The 16,377-nt window shown below is 39.9% G+C and overlaps 1 protein-coding gene across 3 annotated transcripts in view; it reads left to right on the forward strand.

The window, feature by feature from the left end:
- The window catches only part of GYS2 (glycogen synthase 2), a 62,196-nt gene extending 49,778 nt beyond the window's left edge, over nucleotides 1–12,418 (forward strand). For 2 of the 3 annotated variants that reach the window (XR_015164198.1, XM_086401811.1), the window contains exons 12-16: nucleotides 1,460–1,586; nucleotides 4,922–5,017; nucleotides 6,251–6,414; nucleotides 7,702–7,782; nucleotides 11,478–12,418. Coding sequence is in view for 2 of the 3 variants with exons in the window: in XM_086401811.1 (XP_086257937.1) it covers nucleotides 1,460–1,586; nucleotides 4,922–5,017; nucleotides 6,251–6,414; nucleotides 7,702–7,782; nucleotides 11,478–11,699 (690 nt within the window). In the remaining variant the exon portion in view is untranslated. The remainder of the gene's footprint in view (nucleotides 1–1,459; nucleotides 1,587–4,921; nucleotides 5,018–6,250; nucleotides 6,415–7,701; nucleotides 7,783–11,477) is intronic. The other variant, XM_086401812.1, reaches the window with a different exon arrangement.
- Nucleotides 12,419–16,377: the final 3,959 nt, after the last annotated feature.

Here is a 16,377-nt window from a genome sequence, read left to right on the forward strand (position 1 = left end):
AATTTATACTCATATGGATCTGGAAAAATATTAATTCTCTTCACATTATACTTGCAACTTTTCTGTAAATTTGACATTATTTCAAGTTATATATAAACATGTTTACATATAAACAAATAAAAATATATAAAACATACTATATATGAAAATATATATAATATATATATATAATTCTATTTCTCCATTTTATTAAAGTTCTCACCAAACCAATTTTAGGTTACCTATCAGCCTCTCCTCATAGCTAAGTAAGTTATGAAAGTTAAATTCTAATAAATGAATTAGAAAAATCTGATTTTAAAGTACTGTAGTACTGGAGTAATGTAATTTATATATGATAGTTATATTAAAATTCATAATTCATCATTTTAACAAATAGGAGAAATAGAACTCATTTATCTAGGTTACCAGCTAAGTAGCTATTCTAGTCATAGCTGTCCAAGTATAGCTGCAGTCTGGTCTCTGCCTTGGCAGAGCATTAAAGGCTGCGGGGCTTCCTAGGTGGCGCTAGTGGAAACCCTCCTGCTAATACAGGAGACGTAAGAGATGCAGATTGGATCCCTGGGTTGGGAAGATCCCCTGGAAGAGGGCACTGCAACTCACTCCAGTATTCTTGCCTGGAGAATCTCGTGGACAGTGGAGCATGTCAGGCTACACAGTCCATGGGGTTGCAGAGTCGGACACAACTGAAGTGACTAGCACACACACACGCACAGGCTGTGCAGTCCAAGAAAAGGCTCATACCAGTGCCCGGGAGCCAATTGCTAACTGTTCAGAATGCTGTGGGCCAGTTTTAAACACAATTGTTGTGTAAAATCAAATTGCATAAACTTAAAAAAAATCAATTATGCTAAAAGGAAAGGCAATGCTCAAATTCATTGCATTAGTTGTTTACCGCATTTTTCTATAACCTCTGCTCTGGAGGTTATTTTTGACCATTGTACTCACATGGTGAAAATATCCTATCAGGATGTCCTGCTCTTCTTCCTGTCTCCAGTTCAGGGACATCGCATTGGTAGCTTGCAATTGGCCCTCAGTTCCATTTCACTTGGCGTGGAAGGGTAGCTCCCTTCTTTTCTGTTCCTGGTGGGAATAAATTGAAAAACAAGACAGGGGCCAGCAGTTAGAAAAGCAAATAAAATCTTTACTGTCAATAAAGGTTGGGTTGGATGAATTTAGCATGAGAACAAAAATGGACACAACTCTATATCCTCCAATCCAGGCCTGGGAACTTAAGGGAAAATCAGTCCTCGGAGTAGATAATCACAGAGAATAGAGAGGGGAGGAAAAAACACCCAGACCTTTTCCTTTTTCTTTTTCCTTATCTCTCTTTCTTTCCCCTGAGTCTATAACACAATGATTCTATAGTACCAAAATTCTGAAATAAAAAAACTTTAGATTTTTTGCTCTAATTTCTTCTTTCTTTTCTCTTTTTTCTCATTAGATTTTTTTTCTCTTTCAGTTGATTTTGCACCCAGAGTTCCTGTCCTCCACCAGCCCCTTGCTACCCATGGATTATGAAGAGTTTGTCCGAGGTTGTCATCTTGGAGTATTTCCATCTTACTATGAACCCTGGGGTTATACTCCAGGTATGTGACATGTATAGATTGTGAGATGCTTTAAATTGTATTAGAATATTATTCTACACACATGTATGTAGTATTCCAAGTTGATATGTCATTTCTACTAAGGTTCTGGTTTTGTTTGTTTTTAAAGTTATTTTGGTTGGATCTATCCCAGAGGTCAGATTTACGCTTTGTCGCTTCTGACATAAACATAAGGACATAACGCGTGTGTGCATGCTAAGGTCACTTCAGTCGTGCCCAACTCTTTGCGACCCTATGGACTGTAGCTCGCCAGGCTCATCTGTCCATGGGATTCTCCAGGCAAGAATCCTGGAGTGGGTTGTTGTGCCCTCCTTCAGGCGATCTTCCCAGCCCAGGGATCAAACCCACCTCTCCTATGTCTCCTGAATTGGCAGACAAGTTCTTTAAGACTATTGCCACATGGGAAGCCCAAGAACATAATATGTAATCTTTTATATAAGTGTAAAAGGTTGTGGTTGGGCATATTTTCGTATCTGAATTCTTGCCTCATTGCATTCCAAAGAAAAAGACTGTTTTATAAATAATATATCGTTTTAGTTAAATTCACCAATCTTATCCATTAATACGAAGGAGAAACTATCTACAAGGAGATTAATATGAGAAACAATTGTTTCTTAAATTGTTATAAAATTTATTTCAGAAGAATCCCTTTTTAAGTTAAGGATATATTTGTCTTTTAATTACGTAATGCATTCACATGGTTAAAGACACAAATAGTATAAAGAGATGTATGGTGAAAAGTCATCTTCACACCCTTGTCTCTCAGAAAAAGAGGTAAAGATAGCATGTCAGTTTGGTGATAGGCATTATGCCAATGACATAATTCCATTCAGACCCTATACCTGCCCCACCCGCTTTTTTTCCACAGATGGTAGATTCTTAGATCCACTGTCTTTTTTTCTTTTCTGTATCCTACTAACTTGGTTGTCAATGGCATCAGGAGCCATCAATTTGGATTTGTACTGAAATGCCTAATTAAAAAGGAAACAATTATTTTATATGCCAATGCAAGGAAGACATTGATGACTTTTCCATCTTCTTGGTAATCAGAGATTTTCCTCCCAGTACAGCTGTAATTCTATTTATAATTGAAAATAAAAGGCTCAGAAAACATTTTTATTTATAATGAATACATTTTGCCTTCTGCATCTCCGTGTCATCGTGGTCTAAGTAAGGGGCAGCAGCAATTAGGGTGGGAGAGGTCATAGGCTAAATTATGAGGAAGGTTTTTCTAATCTTTGCATTCTGACCCCAGAATTTAAGTATAGAATTTTAAATTCTATATAAATAGGATACTATAATCTTTACAATAGGAATGACAAGGCTCTGCATCTTTTGATAAAGTTCCTTTTTTATTGCCTTAGGCTCCAGCAAGAATAATTTGCCAGCAGCTGTAAAACCATTAGAACGTTTGGGGAAAGATTGATAAAGAATTACCCATTCTTGAAACATGACATAGTAAAGTTACTAATCTGACTCCTCCAGTTCTCTCTCTTGTAGTTCTAAAAGTTGTTTTTGGCACCAATTCCACTTTAGTGAAGGCAGTATCTCCTTACTTGTAAAATGCCCACACAGTTATCTTAAATTGTTTTTAATAAAGTAACTATCTTTTGAGATACATTGAAACAAATCACTTGATGAACTGGCAATTTTGTTACTCCTGTTCTTTCTAGTAAGTAATATAATTTTCAAATGTAAATATGGAGGATAAAAAAGGACAAAGCCAAAACATGAGTGACAATGGGAATATGGGAAGTCATTTATACTGGATAAAGAGAAGGTTATCTAACTTATTTCCCACCTGAACATTACAGGACAAAGGTAAACTTAACCTGAAGAGCTATATCTAGTTTGTTAAGATAAAGGCCAGCAAAGGTGTTATAAAAGATAAGTAGATGGAAAGGGGTTATGAGAAATACATACCAAATAGTGAATGAGTCCTTCTCTGTTTTAAATTAACTAAAAGAAGTTGGCCCCTCCTTTCCTAACTTGAATTACAGAAATAGCAGAAACTCTGGTGGTATAAGTTTAGTATTAGATAATTTTTTTAGAAAAATTGCTTTATGTGGTGCTAACTCTCACTTTGGAAAGTATTAAAATCTGTGTTTTATGTTTTGAGAAAACCCAGTGACGATAAACACTGACTTCATTAATTTCATTCAGTGGGCACATATGGTGCTTATAAAGGTGCCTGGAATTGTATTATTTGTGTGTAAAAGAGTATTTAATAAAACTAAGGATCTGTCAAGTTTTGTAGAATTGTAGGCAAAATTTTTCTGGGGAGGAGTTCTAGGGTTTCGTCACATTCTCAAATGAGTCAATAATCCCTAATTCAATTTCCTCTCCTCTTCCATCTTCCCCCAAATTTGAAAACTGCTACTCTCTGGAGCCAAACCAAGAGGAAATACTTGCAGAATAGGAGGACATGGGTCACGAGGAAATTTTTTTATCCACCCATCCCCACTAAGAAAAATTCCAAGAAAGATTCCATAATTAAATATAAATTTCATGTTAACAATTCAATCATCCTTGAGTGTGGTAACATCTGAGATTTTCTGTAGAAAAGGTTTGACTAAAAGGTGATAAAGGATTGAAATAAACCATGGTTTCACTGAGCACCCGAGAAAGTGGAAGAGATTGGTGGCAAAAGAGATGAAAATGAGGGGAGGAACTAGTCTTGTCCATAATGTATTTTGGTGTTGTTCAGTCGCTCAGTCGTCTCCCGACTCTTTGTGACCCCATGGACTGCAGCACGCCAGGCTTCCCTGTCCTTCACCATCTCCTGGAGCTTGCTCAAACTCATGTCCATTGAGTTGGTAATGCCATCCTACCATCTCTTCCTGTCATCTGCTTCTCTTCCTGCTCTCAGTCTTTCTCAGCATCAGGGTCTTTTCCCAGGGAGTTGGCTTACAGCATAAACTTGCCATATATTTAGAGACACAAGCTTAGAACCGAGCAAAAGAAAAGCAGCTGGAATGAGAGAGGCAGTGTAAGGTAGCAGTTCTGAGCAGCTCTGGGGCTGGGCACCTGGCTACAAATCCCAGCTCCACCACATCCACTGGCTTTGTGAAGCTGGGCAAGCTATTTAAACTCCCTAGGCCTCAGTGTCTTCATCTGTAAGATGGGGATAATGATAGCATTACTTCACAGGCTGCTCAACAAGGTTAAATTTGTTCATGCATGTAAGGAGCTTAGTACTGTGCCTGGCACAAAACAAGCATTGCTATTACTAGGACTGGAGCTTTTTCCTTCTCTGGATGTATAAGAGGGTATAATTGCTGGTCTGAAGCCAAGCCTTTTTCTGTTTCCCCTGGCAGCTGAATGCACTGTGATGGGCATCCCCAGTGTGACCACCAATCTCTCTGGCTTTGGCTGTTTCATGCAGGAGCATGTGGCTGACCCCACTGCATACGGTGAGGCTTTTCATCATGAACCCACCCAGGGAGAAGGGACCTCTCACCAAACAAAGCACAGAGCCTTTACAGAGCCCAACTCTAACACTATCCCGATGATGGTTGTTTTTTTTGTTGTTTAGTCGCTAAGTTGTGTTGGACTCTGTGACCCCATGGACTGTAGCCCGCCAGCCTCCTCTGTCCATGGGATTTCCTAGGCAAGAATACTGGAGTGGATTCCCATGCCCTCCTCCAGGGGATTTTCCTGATCCAGGGATCAAACCTGGGTCTCTTGCATTGCAGGTAGATTCTTTACTGCTGAGTCAGTAGGGAAACCCCAATTAATATTTATACTTCTTGGTTGATTAAAAGTAGATTACTTATATGGTCCATAGAAAAGATAAGGATGATATTAATATTGAATATATTGCCTCAAACTACAAAGTGTGAAAGTGAAAGTGTTAGTTGCTCAGTCGTGTCCAACTCTGTCCCCCACCAGGTTCCTCTGTCCATGAGATTCTCCAGGTAAGGATACTGGAGTAGGTAGCCATCCCCTTCTCCAAAAGGAGTACTAAACTTGGACAAATCTTTCCTTTTCACCTTTTAATTTTTCTGAACTGGTTTGGTCTTCTATTACCTGGAAGTGATATTATGATAACCATTGCTTTAGAGTATATGTGTTGGTCAGCATAATTATTTTGTAAGTTCCAACTACTGAGTTATCAAGATTCACATTTAAGATGGCAGATGGTGTCACCATCTCTGTGTCCATGTTGCCTAGCAGCAAGAAAAATTAGAATGGGCTGGATGCTCTGCCTGGACATGCTGATTCTCTGGTCTTTTAGAGTCGCATTGTCAGCATTGTCTTTCCTTGGGTGACAGCTGTAGTCTCACCCCCATGGTGCACAGTGGGGACACTGGGGAACTTGAAAAGCACCGAGATTCAGTCCTTACCCTGGAGACTCTGGTGAGCCAGCAGCCCCAAGGATGACCACTGATCTGGGGTAGCCCTGGTGTGCCAGGTTTTTTATGGCAACATTCATTTGGCTGGCTGTGTGTTAGTGACAGTTGTGAGCTATTAGAAGGAAATCACAGGAGAAACACAGTCTTGGAAGGGAAAGGATGAAGCAGAAACAGCAGGGGAGTCAGGGAGTGGACAAGCTTGCGGTCCATGATGGATCCTAAGGAACAGGAGTAGAAGCGCTCCAAGGTTAGCCTTGCCTTTACCTGTGCTCCGGCATTTGTGTCCCTCAGGAATTTACATCGTTGACAGGCGGTTCTGCTCACCTGATGATTCTTGCAACCAGCTGACTCAGTTTCTCTATGGATTTTGCAAACAGTCACGCCGCCAGAGGATTATTCAAAGGAATCGAACCGAGAGGCTCTCAGATCTTCTGGACTGGAGATACTTAGGCAGAGTAAGCAAGTCTGTGATCTACAAAGAGGACCCTTTTAAAAATCCCCCCTAGACTATAAAAGATCTGATTTGAGTTGCCGTCTATAAGGTCAATCTGTATCATCATTGTTAAGATCTCACTGATGTTCTCATGTACTTACTATGACTACTTTTAACTTGATGTGAGTTTGCAAAGCCCTAACTCCAATTCTGCACATTTAGTTTGAGACCAGAACAGCCAGTTCAGGGAGATGTAGCCATGATCTTACTAATTATTCTATTGCTAGGGCTTAACTTAATGCATTACAGATATGGTTTCATGAAGATGAGGAAAACATCAAGAAGAAAGTCCCTGTTTTGTTTCACTCTAAGAGATAATATGACCACATTTCTCAACTACAATGGGGAGTGGGAATAATCTTGTTTCTCCAAATGACAGGTACAGGAAATACCTCGTTTCTATTCTGAAGTAAGTTTATAAATACTCAGATCGATGTTCATACATCTTAGCACTGGATGATTTAATAAAAACTAAACTGATTTTGCCTTCACATAATGCAGCTGCTTATATACTGCTGAACTCCGGCTGACAAATGACAGATGCAGCCATCAGCTGAGGGCACACACACCAGTGCTGACAGTTACGCTTATTACCTGGAAGATTAATTTTACTGTCTTCATCTTATAATGAAAGCAGGATGATAAGGCACGCAAGAGTTATGTTTCTTTCTTAACATCTGAAGCACAATTTAAATCCAGTTTGTCTGATTATTCAGGCCCCAACTTTTTTCCACACCATACTGCTTCTCTGGAGAATAAAACCAGGGTTTTCAATCACCTTTGTGCTCAATTCAGAGTTCAAGTAAGAGTTCATTTCCTTAGAAGGATGGCCTTCCCTTCAAATTTTTGGTAATATTTCTTTACTTATTCACTGAAAAGTAATAAACCTATAAATTACCATATTTTTAAAATTATTTTTAATTGGAGGATAATTGCTTTAGAATGTTGTGGTGCTTTCTGCCATAAAATGTGAATCAGCCATAAGTAAAAATATATCCCCTCCTCTTGACCTTCCTCCCACCCCCTCATCTCATCCCTCTAGGTTGTCACAGAGTACCAGGTTGAATTCCCAGTATTACACTGCAATGTCATGGTTTTTTGATTCTTAAGTTTAGGATAACTAAAATCTGCCACTTTACAATATATATAAGTGGGAGAATAAGATTTTTATATAATAATTTGGCCACTGAGATATAAATATATAACTATAAATGTTTTTTTTTAACCATGGATTGATTTTCTATCACAGTATTACCAGCATGCCAGGCACCTGACATTAAGCAGAGCCTTTCCAGAAAAATTCCACATGGAACCCACATCACCACCAACGGTAAATAGTTTATGTATTGTTTATTTGTTTTAAAAGCTAAATGGTTTATGTGTAGTAAGTCCTTTTATTTGAAAGTAGCTAAATTCACAAATTATTATACTTTTTCATAGTGTTACAACAAAACAAGTAGAGAAACTGACAAGTCAGACCATCTCTAAGCCCTCAATTCAGTTAGTCTATACTTAGGATCTCTTGGAGAAGGAAATAGCAACCCACTCCAGTGTTCTTGCCTGGAGAATCCCAGGGACGGGGATTCTGGTGGGCTGCCGTCTATGGGGTCGCACAGTCAGACACGACTGAAGCGACTTAGTAGCAGTAGCAGCATACCTAGGATCAGCAGTCAGCTACTTTGTGTCACTGAAGAAGCACTTTCAAATGAAAACTCTCATGCTTTGGTGCCTGAAACTTCTCTGAGACATCTGTTCTTCTGAGAGCTGTCGAAAAGTAAACTGGCCTACTTTCATCAGAAGTGAATTTGCTATTCAAGGAGATGTTTAAATATTGGTTGAAGACTCGGCAAGAATAATAGAGAGACTTCAAGCACCATAGAAAAAATTGGACTAGATGACCATTTCTGTTCCATTCAGCCATGCCCACCAGGGAGTCTTCCTCTAAAGTCATCTTAGACATTTATATTCATGAGACTATAAGAGACTACTTGTTATCACATTTACTTAGAAGGAAATACAGCTCTAAGTAGAGCAGCATCAGAGATTTCTCTTCAGTGGAATAAGTCCTTACAGAAGTCTACGCAGTGGTCTAAGAGCTAAACTTCTCTGTCCCCTCCCCATCAGGTGAACACTTAGGTGCAAAAAGATGAAACCTCTGCCATTGATCATGGGATCTATTTTAGCTTAGTTAGTAGTTCCACGCCCCACAAGAGCCAACATCTCGTGTAAATCTTCATTGATAAGCTTCTGTGGGCTCTGCAAGGATTGTGAGCAATTATACGAGTCATCAAATTCAAGGATTTCTAAAAGCTAGAGTGCCGGGGTCCAGCCCTGGTGGATCCAGGGAATTCGAATCGGGGATGGCGTCGGCGAAGATCAGGAAACAATTGCTTAATTAAACATTAATTAAGGATATAAAGAGTGGTTAAATAAGGATAGCTCAGTGAGGAAATTCAGTGAAGAAAAGAGGCTGAATAATTCAGCCAGAAGGTGAGAGAAAGGACGACATGGGGAGACCAAGTTTCGGTGAACAAGGCCCGCACTTTATTTTCCAAAGTAGTTTTTATACCTTAAGTTATGCATAGAGGATAATGGGGGAAGGGGTAGAGTCAAGCAGCAAGCCAGGCTTTCTTCCTGCAAACTTATCATATGCAAAAGTTTAGGTGATTTGCATCATCTTCTGGCCCGGAGGCCTGTTAACATTTTAAGACCCTTTCTTCAGAAAACTTATTTTTCTCTAAAGGTGATTGGTCAGGAGCCACGCTCCAAAAGCATTAGATAAAGTTGCATTCCTATAGGGCAAAGGTGTGGTGGGCTATAACAAGTAAAAGAATTAACTCAAGGGTCCCAGGTTATAAACACTGCCAGGGACACAGCAGGTAAGGGATATGGAGACTTAGCAGCAAACATTGGCCCAACAAGTGAAAAACCCTTCACCAATACAATTTCTAATCAATCTTTTAACTGCTCAAAGGAATCTGTATTTAGACAATTTAGAACATCTCATGCCTCTCACAGTTGAGAGGCTCTGAGCAATCACATATGGCCGGAAAAACCTATTCAGGCAGGCTAGAGGACTTCCAAAGGAGATTGTAGGTTGAAACACTATCAGACCCAGGAACTTTATTAACTGGAGCTGTAAGTTAACTCTTTTTCAGAGAGAGGTAGTAGGGGACAGCCCCCTGTAAAGTCAGAGGTGTAGGTGAGAGCACAAAGCAGTAAAGTAGGCAGACTCTGGTTTTGGGGGTAGATGCTCAAGAATTTCCAGGGGGACTCCTGAGGCTCAGTCCCGCCTTTGCGTATGCCAAGCCTCCTTCCTCATGACCTTTGCCATGGGCGGAGTTCCTCACGCTGGCTCACGGCAGTGATAGAATTTCAGTTGAGCTATTCCAGATCCTGAAAGATGATGCTGTGAAAGTGCTGCACTCAATATGCAATATGCCGGGAGATGGCTCCCGGCACTAGAGATCTTCGTCAAGTATTTATAGATATTCCAAATGTAGATGTAGTTTTTCAATCAGGAGTGGTTTTTACCATAAACAATTTTTCCCAATACCTTATATTCACCTTTATTTGGTATTTTAGGACCAGATCTAGAAAGCTAACCTGAGGTAAAATTTGCTAATAGAGAAAATGAAAGGGCTTCATAAATCCCTCAGTTTATAAATTTCAGTTCCCATGTCCATGATTGTTTCCGTTCCCATGTCCATGTCCTCAGAGTGACTTGCTTAGAGTATTTAGAGGCAGTCACTACCCTGAATGATAATTCAGCTATATTCATCCACTTATTCAACTAATTCAACTAAATAAGTATTGACCTCCTATGCTAAGCATAGGACTCAGCTCTTTTTTTTTCTCTTGTTTTGTATTGCTTCCAGGTAAAGTATCAGAGTCTTGACAGAATAGTGTCTAAGAATAGTTGAAATTCAGAATGACAAGTGCTGTTACATTTGTCTTCCTGATTGATGAAGCCTTATGGTTTTCGTCTTTGTTTCCCCAGTGGCATTAGGGTGTCTGTCCTACAGGTGGTGCTCAGTGCCTGTTTATCCAGTGAGTTATCTCAGTGTATCTTAGGTAGAAGGGCAATTGATTAAAACCTAGTGATAAATGCTCATTAACTGAAATAAATGGAACCGGTGGAATTTCAAGGTCAACGAAGTGGCCTGTCTTCCAGGAATCTTTCTAATGGTGGCTGTCCATGGATATCCAGGCTGCCCATTTCTACAGTTTGGTTGAATAAATCTGAAGGATGAAATAGAGACTGATAATCTCAACAGGGTATCATGGCAGTAGATATTAAGGGCTCTCGGGTAGTCACAGCCAAATCATCCCAAAAATCATCCTAAAAATATTAGCAAAAAGAAAATAGCCTACTTAATTATAATAAGGACAGTGTCTCTGAGACATTGCTGAATGATTGTGGTTAAATGTATCAATGTTTTCCGTTCAGTTCAGTCGCTCAGTCATGTCTGACTCTTTGTGACCCCATGGACTGCAGCACGATGTTTTAAATGTAGTTAAACCTAAACTGACCAAAAACCCCCCACATTCACCCATGGATTAGTTTTTTCCAGAATTGAGAATTGTTACACTTAGATCACAGTGAACATCTTGACTGACCTATTAGTTGGCCCAGGTCTGTAGAGGCTCTGAAAATATTCAGGTCTTCTGGAACCAATCTTTGCTCTACCATTTGCTGTATGACCTTGAGCAAATCATTTGGACCCTCTTGGACCCTCAATTTTCTTCTGTAAATGGGAGGAACAGATTGGTTGGAGATTAAATACGCTCACACATACACATACTGGCACATTTCAGTGCTCAGTAAAATGAAGCTATTTATTTAAAGAATCTCTCTTGAACTTGGTGGTACCAGAGTCAAATTAAGTAAAAATTAACAGCCCCTGAACAGACCACAAAAAATATCCAGCTGTGATTTTATTAGATGCACATGCCAAGTGTTTACCTCACTGAAAAATCAAGAAGTCGTTCTGATGTTTCGTATCTTATTTTCGGCTTTGGCAGACAGAAGGATTTAAGTATCCCAGGCCGCCCTCGGTACCACCTTCTCCGTCGGGATCTCAGGCCTCCAGTCCTCAGAGCAGCGATGCGGAGGGTGACGATGAGGATGAGAGATACGACGAGGAGGAAGAGGCCGAAAGGGATCGGTTAAATATCAAGTCTCCGTTTTCTCTGAGTCACGTTCCTCGAGGCAAGAAGAAGCAGCACGGAGAATACAAGAATTGAATTCCGCCCTGGTCCAACAGGCTAACTTAGTGAGAATGTAGTAAGAATGATTATTGATAGAAATGGAAACCCATTGGGACTTATTCTCTGCCTAAAAAGCGGAGGAGGTTAAGTGAATGGCAATTTTGTAATTTATAATGAAATCCCAGTTATTTTCCCCAATTCCTTTTCTCCAGTCAATTTAGGTCATGAGGAAAAGTGTTAATTATGGGAAGAAGACTGGAAGTGTTTTTAAAAATGGTTACTTTAAGCGGTAAGAATTTTCATTTCCTAATGTCGATTTTCAAATTATCATCAGCATAACCCTTTGGTTAGTGTTTATACAGCTTCTATACCTGCTAAACAAGTCTGCCATCCCATCCCCAAAGGATCCTGACCTTAGCCATGAATGTGTTCTACCTTTATATTTCAAATAATTTGGTCTTTAGTGATTATTTTTATTTTTCACATGAATCAGAACCATGAATTTAAGCTTACTTTTGCAGACAATCAAATTCCATAAGACAATAGCTATCCAAAATCCAGATCTTGCTATGTTAATGCATATGTACAAGGTCACTTCTCAAATTAATGGTGGGAAGATGTTATCATCTGTACTGTGCCACCTGACTATGTCAGTTTTTTCTATTGTGTAAAACTTTTTGAAAACTTGGTTAGTCTTCCATAGGGGATAAATTGTTAAATCCATATGAATAAATATATGAATATTTAAAGTTTAACTGCATTGATAATGTCTTGTTTAAAATTCTTTTCAGCATTTTATTAATATGTTCAAAAACACTTACTATAAAATAGTGCCTAATGAAGGATAACATTTAAAACTATCTTTAAAAAATATTAGCGAAAGAAAATAGAGAGTCTATTATAATAAGGACAGTGTCTCTGAGACATTGTTGAATGGTTGTAGTTAAACATATTAATGTTTTCAATGTAGTTAAACCTAAATTGGCAAAAAACAAAGAAACCCCAAATTCACTTGTGGATTATTTTTCCATAACAGAGAATGCCTTGGTTGGCTTATTGGTTGGCCCAGGTCTATAAAGGTTTTCCTTACTACTACTACTACTAAGTCGCTTCAGTCGTGTCCGACTCTGTGCGACCCCATGGACTGCAGCCTACCAGGCTTCTCTGTCCATGGGATTCTCCAGGCAAGAACACTGGAGTGGGTTGCCATTTCCTTCTCCAATGCATGAAAGTGGAAAGTGAAAGTGAAGTTGCTCAGTCATGTCCGACTCTTAGCGACCCCATGGACTACAGCCTACCAGGCTCCTCCATCCATGGGATTTTCTGGGCAACAGTACTGGAGTGGGGTGCCATTGCCTTCTCCAAGGTTCTCTTTAGGTCTGCTCAATTTTGGGTTGTTGATGGCAATAAAAGAAGAGAAACAGGGACTTCTCTGGTGGTCACGTTTGAGAATGATTGAGAGTGGTTGAGAATCCTCCTGCCAATGCAGGGGACATGGGTTTGTTCTCTGGTCTGGGAGATTCCACATGCCATGGCATAACTAAGCCCATGGGCCACAATTACTGAAGTCCAAGCGCCTAGAGCCCATGCTCCACAACAAAGGGATCCACTGCAATGAGAAGTCCACGCACCGCAGAGAAGAGTAGTCCCCACTTGCTGCTACTAGAGAAAGCCTGTGTGCAGCAATCACGACCCAGCACAGCCAAAAATAAATAAATACATAACCTGTAATTTTTTTAAAAAGGAAAAGAAACAACGACAGTGTATCAGATCATGCAGTTCAGTTCAGTTGCTCAGTCATGTTCAACTCTTTGTGACCTCATGGACTGCAGCACACCAGGCTTCCCTGTCCATCACCAACTCCCGGAGCTTACTCAAACTCACGTCCATCGAGTCAGTGATGCCATCCAACCATCTCATCCTCTATTGACCCCTTCTCCTCCTGCCTTCAATCTTTCCCAGCATTGGGGTCTTTTCCAATGAGTCAGTTCTTTGCATCAGGTGGCCAAAATATTAGAGTTTCAGCTTCAGCATCAGTCCTTCCAATGAACATTCAGGACTGATTTCCTTTAGGATGGACTGGTTGGATCTCCTTGCAGTCCAAGGGACTCTCAAGAGTCTTCAACACCACAGTTCAAAAGCATCAATTCTTCGGCGCTCAGCCTTCTTCACAGTCCAACTCTCACATCCATACATGACTACTGGAAAAACCATAGCTTTGACTAGATGGACCTTTGTTGGTAAAGTAATGTCTCTGCTTTTTAATATGCTGTCTAGGTTGGTCATAACTTTTCTGCCAAGGAGCAAGTATCTTTTAATTTCATGGCTGCAGTCACCGTCTGCAGTGATTTTGGAGCCCCAAAAGATAAAGTCTGTCACTGTTTCCTTGTTTACCCATACATTTGCCATGAAGTGATGTGACCAAGATGCCATGATCTTAGTTTTCTGAAAGTTGAACTTAAGCCAACTTTTCTCTCTCCTCTTTCACTTTCATCAAGAGGCTCTTTAGTTCTTCGCTTTCTGCCATAAGAGTGGTGTTATCTGCATATCTAAAGTTATTGATATTTCTCCCAGCAATCTTGATTCCAGCTTGTGCTTCATCCAGCCCAACATTTCTCATGATGTACTCTGTATATAAGTTAAATAAGTTAAAAGAACTTCCAGATCTTCAAGTTGGATTTAGAAAAGGCCGAGGAACCAGAGATCAAATTGCCAACATCCGGTGGATCATCAAAAAAGCAAGAGAGTTCCAGAGAAACATCTATTTCTGCTTTATTGACTACGCCAAAGCCTTTGACTGTGTGCATCACAACAAACTGTGGAAAATTCTTAGAGAGATGGGCATACCAGACCATCTGACCTGCCTCCTGAGATATCTGTATGCAGGACAAGAAGAAACAGAACTGGACATGAACGACAGACTGGTTCCAAATAGGCAAAGGAGTACGTCAAGGCTGTATATTGTCACCCTGCTTATTTAACTTGTATGCAGAGTACATCATGAGAAATGCTGGGCTACATGAAGCTCAAGCTGGAATCAGATCATGCAAGACCAGTGGAAACTGAATTCCAGCTCTCCTATTGCCCCATAATTAGAGGAGAGTAGAAGAATGACAGACATTAGCAACATCTCAGACCAAAATGGAAGATCATGGCAAACTCCCTCACTTAGAGGTTTGTGGGGAAGGAAAATAAGTTACCTAAAGCCTACTCCTTAAAAAATGCCCAATGGATTCCAACTAACCCAGCATCTGCAGAGAAGTTTGGAAAGCTCTGCAGAGGAGATTAGAAAAACAAAATATGAAATAGATTTGTATTACAATTCAAATACCCAGTCGCTGAAGCACCAGAAAGATCTCATGATAAAAATGGGTTTCACTGTTGCAATAACCATGAGACTATATCCCTAGTAAAGTGATGTGATGTTGTGATGTGTGAATTCAAGTGATACTCTCAACTGGTAAGTGGTTGAAAGCATGAACTCTATAGAAGCTATAACTTCTTAATATAAAACTTTAAAATTCAAGTTGTTTTTAAAATGAAAGAATAGTTTTCTGATTAGAAATGAGTACAAATGGTATAGGTCACGGGGAAAGACTGATTTGCAAACACTTGGCTTCCAGTGGCATGTGTAGGAATCAATTTCTACCCTGCATTTGGTCCTCTGTTCAGACAGCTGCTGCCATCTGACTCCAACCCCTTGCTCCAGGCACTTAGTTGTCATTTCCCCAAAACTGACAAAGCTCAGTCCTTAGTTGTTCTTTCCCCAAGACTGACAAAACTCAGTGTTTAGTTGTCATTTTCCCAAGTTTGACAAAGCTCAGTGAGGAGCAACCAATGGGATCATTAGATGACTCTGTGCCTATCAGTGCCTTATACACGATTTTAATGAAAGAAACAGAGATAAGAAAGTTGATGCTCCTAAACAATGTATGTATAAAAAAAGAAAAAAATACAGAATGTGTGGGATTTCCCTGGTGGTCCAGTTGTTAACACTCCGCGCTTCCAATGAAGCTTATGTGGGTTCAATCCCTGATTAGGGAACAACATTCCTACATGCCATGGAGCGAGGCCAAAAAAAAAAAAAAGAAAAAAATGTATGTATCCATAAACTGGAGGTCAGGAACTATAGAAAATTGTGTGCTTGACCAGCTGACAGCAAGATTTTTTTGAATGCATTGTACGACACTTTCTTCTGTGGTAGGAAGAAGGGTGAATAGAGCTGGCTTTACATATACAGATGGGAATATAAAATATTACAAGTGCTATTCAAATAGCTTTTCAGGAGGTCTCAGAAGAGGGATTGGTTAAGTATATACTTGAATATATTCAAAGAGACATCTTAGGGGGAAACAAAATTTCTCTGAAGTAATGTGGGAGACACAGTTGCCCATTTCACAGTGGTTGTGAGGATCAAATCAAATTGGACATGAACATTTCCTTAAGGAATTTATAGTCCAGGAAAAGGAAGCCAGCAAGTTGCAGTCCCAATTGCCCTTTGTCCTGAGGCCAAGGTAAAATAATGCAACTCAGGGCTGGTAGGATATAGACTTCTTTTTCTCATCAGCAGATAAAGAAGAAATGCTACTTGGAGGTAACCTGTTAGGACCTATCTCCTCCTCTCCTTGCTTAGGATCACCATGGTGATGTGGGGATTGGGGGAGACAAGACATCCACTGGGGAAACCCAGGGAAACAGAAGATAATTGAGAGCC

This window comes from Bos grunniens, chromosome 5, assembly GCF_055505025.1.
Source record: "Bos grunniens cultivar Pamir isolate PY7600 chromosome 5, Bosgru_T2T1.0, whole genome shotgun sequence".
NCBI classification, from domain to species: Eukaryota; Metazoa; Chordata; class Mammalia; order Artiodactyla; family Bovidae; genus Bos; species Bos grunniens.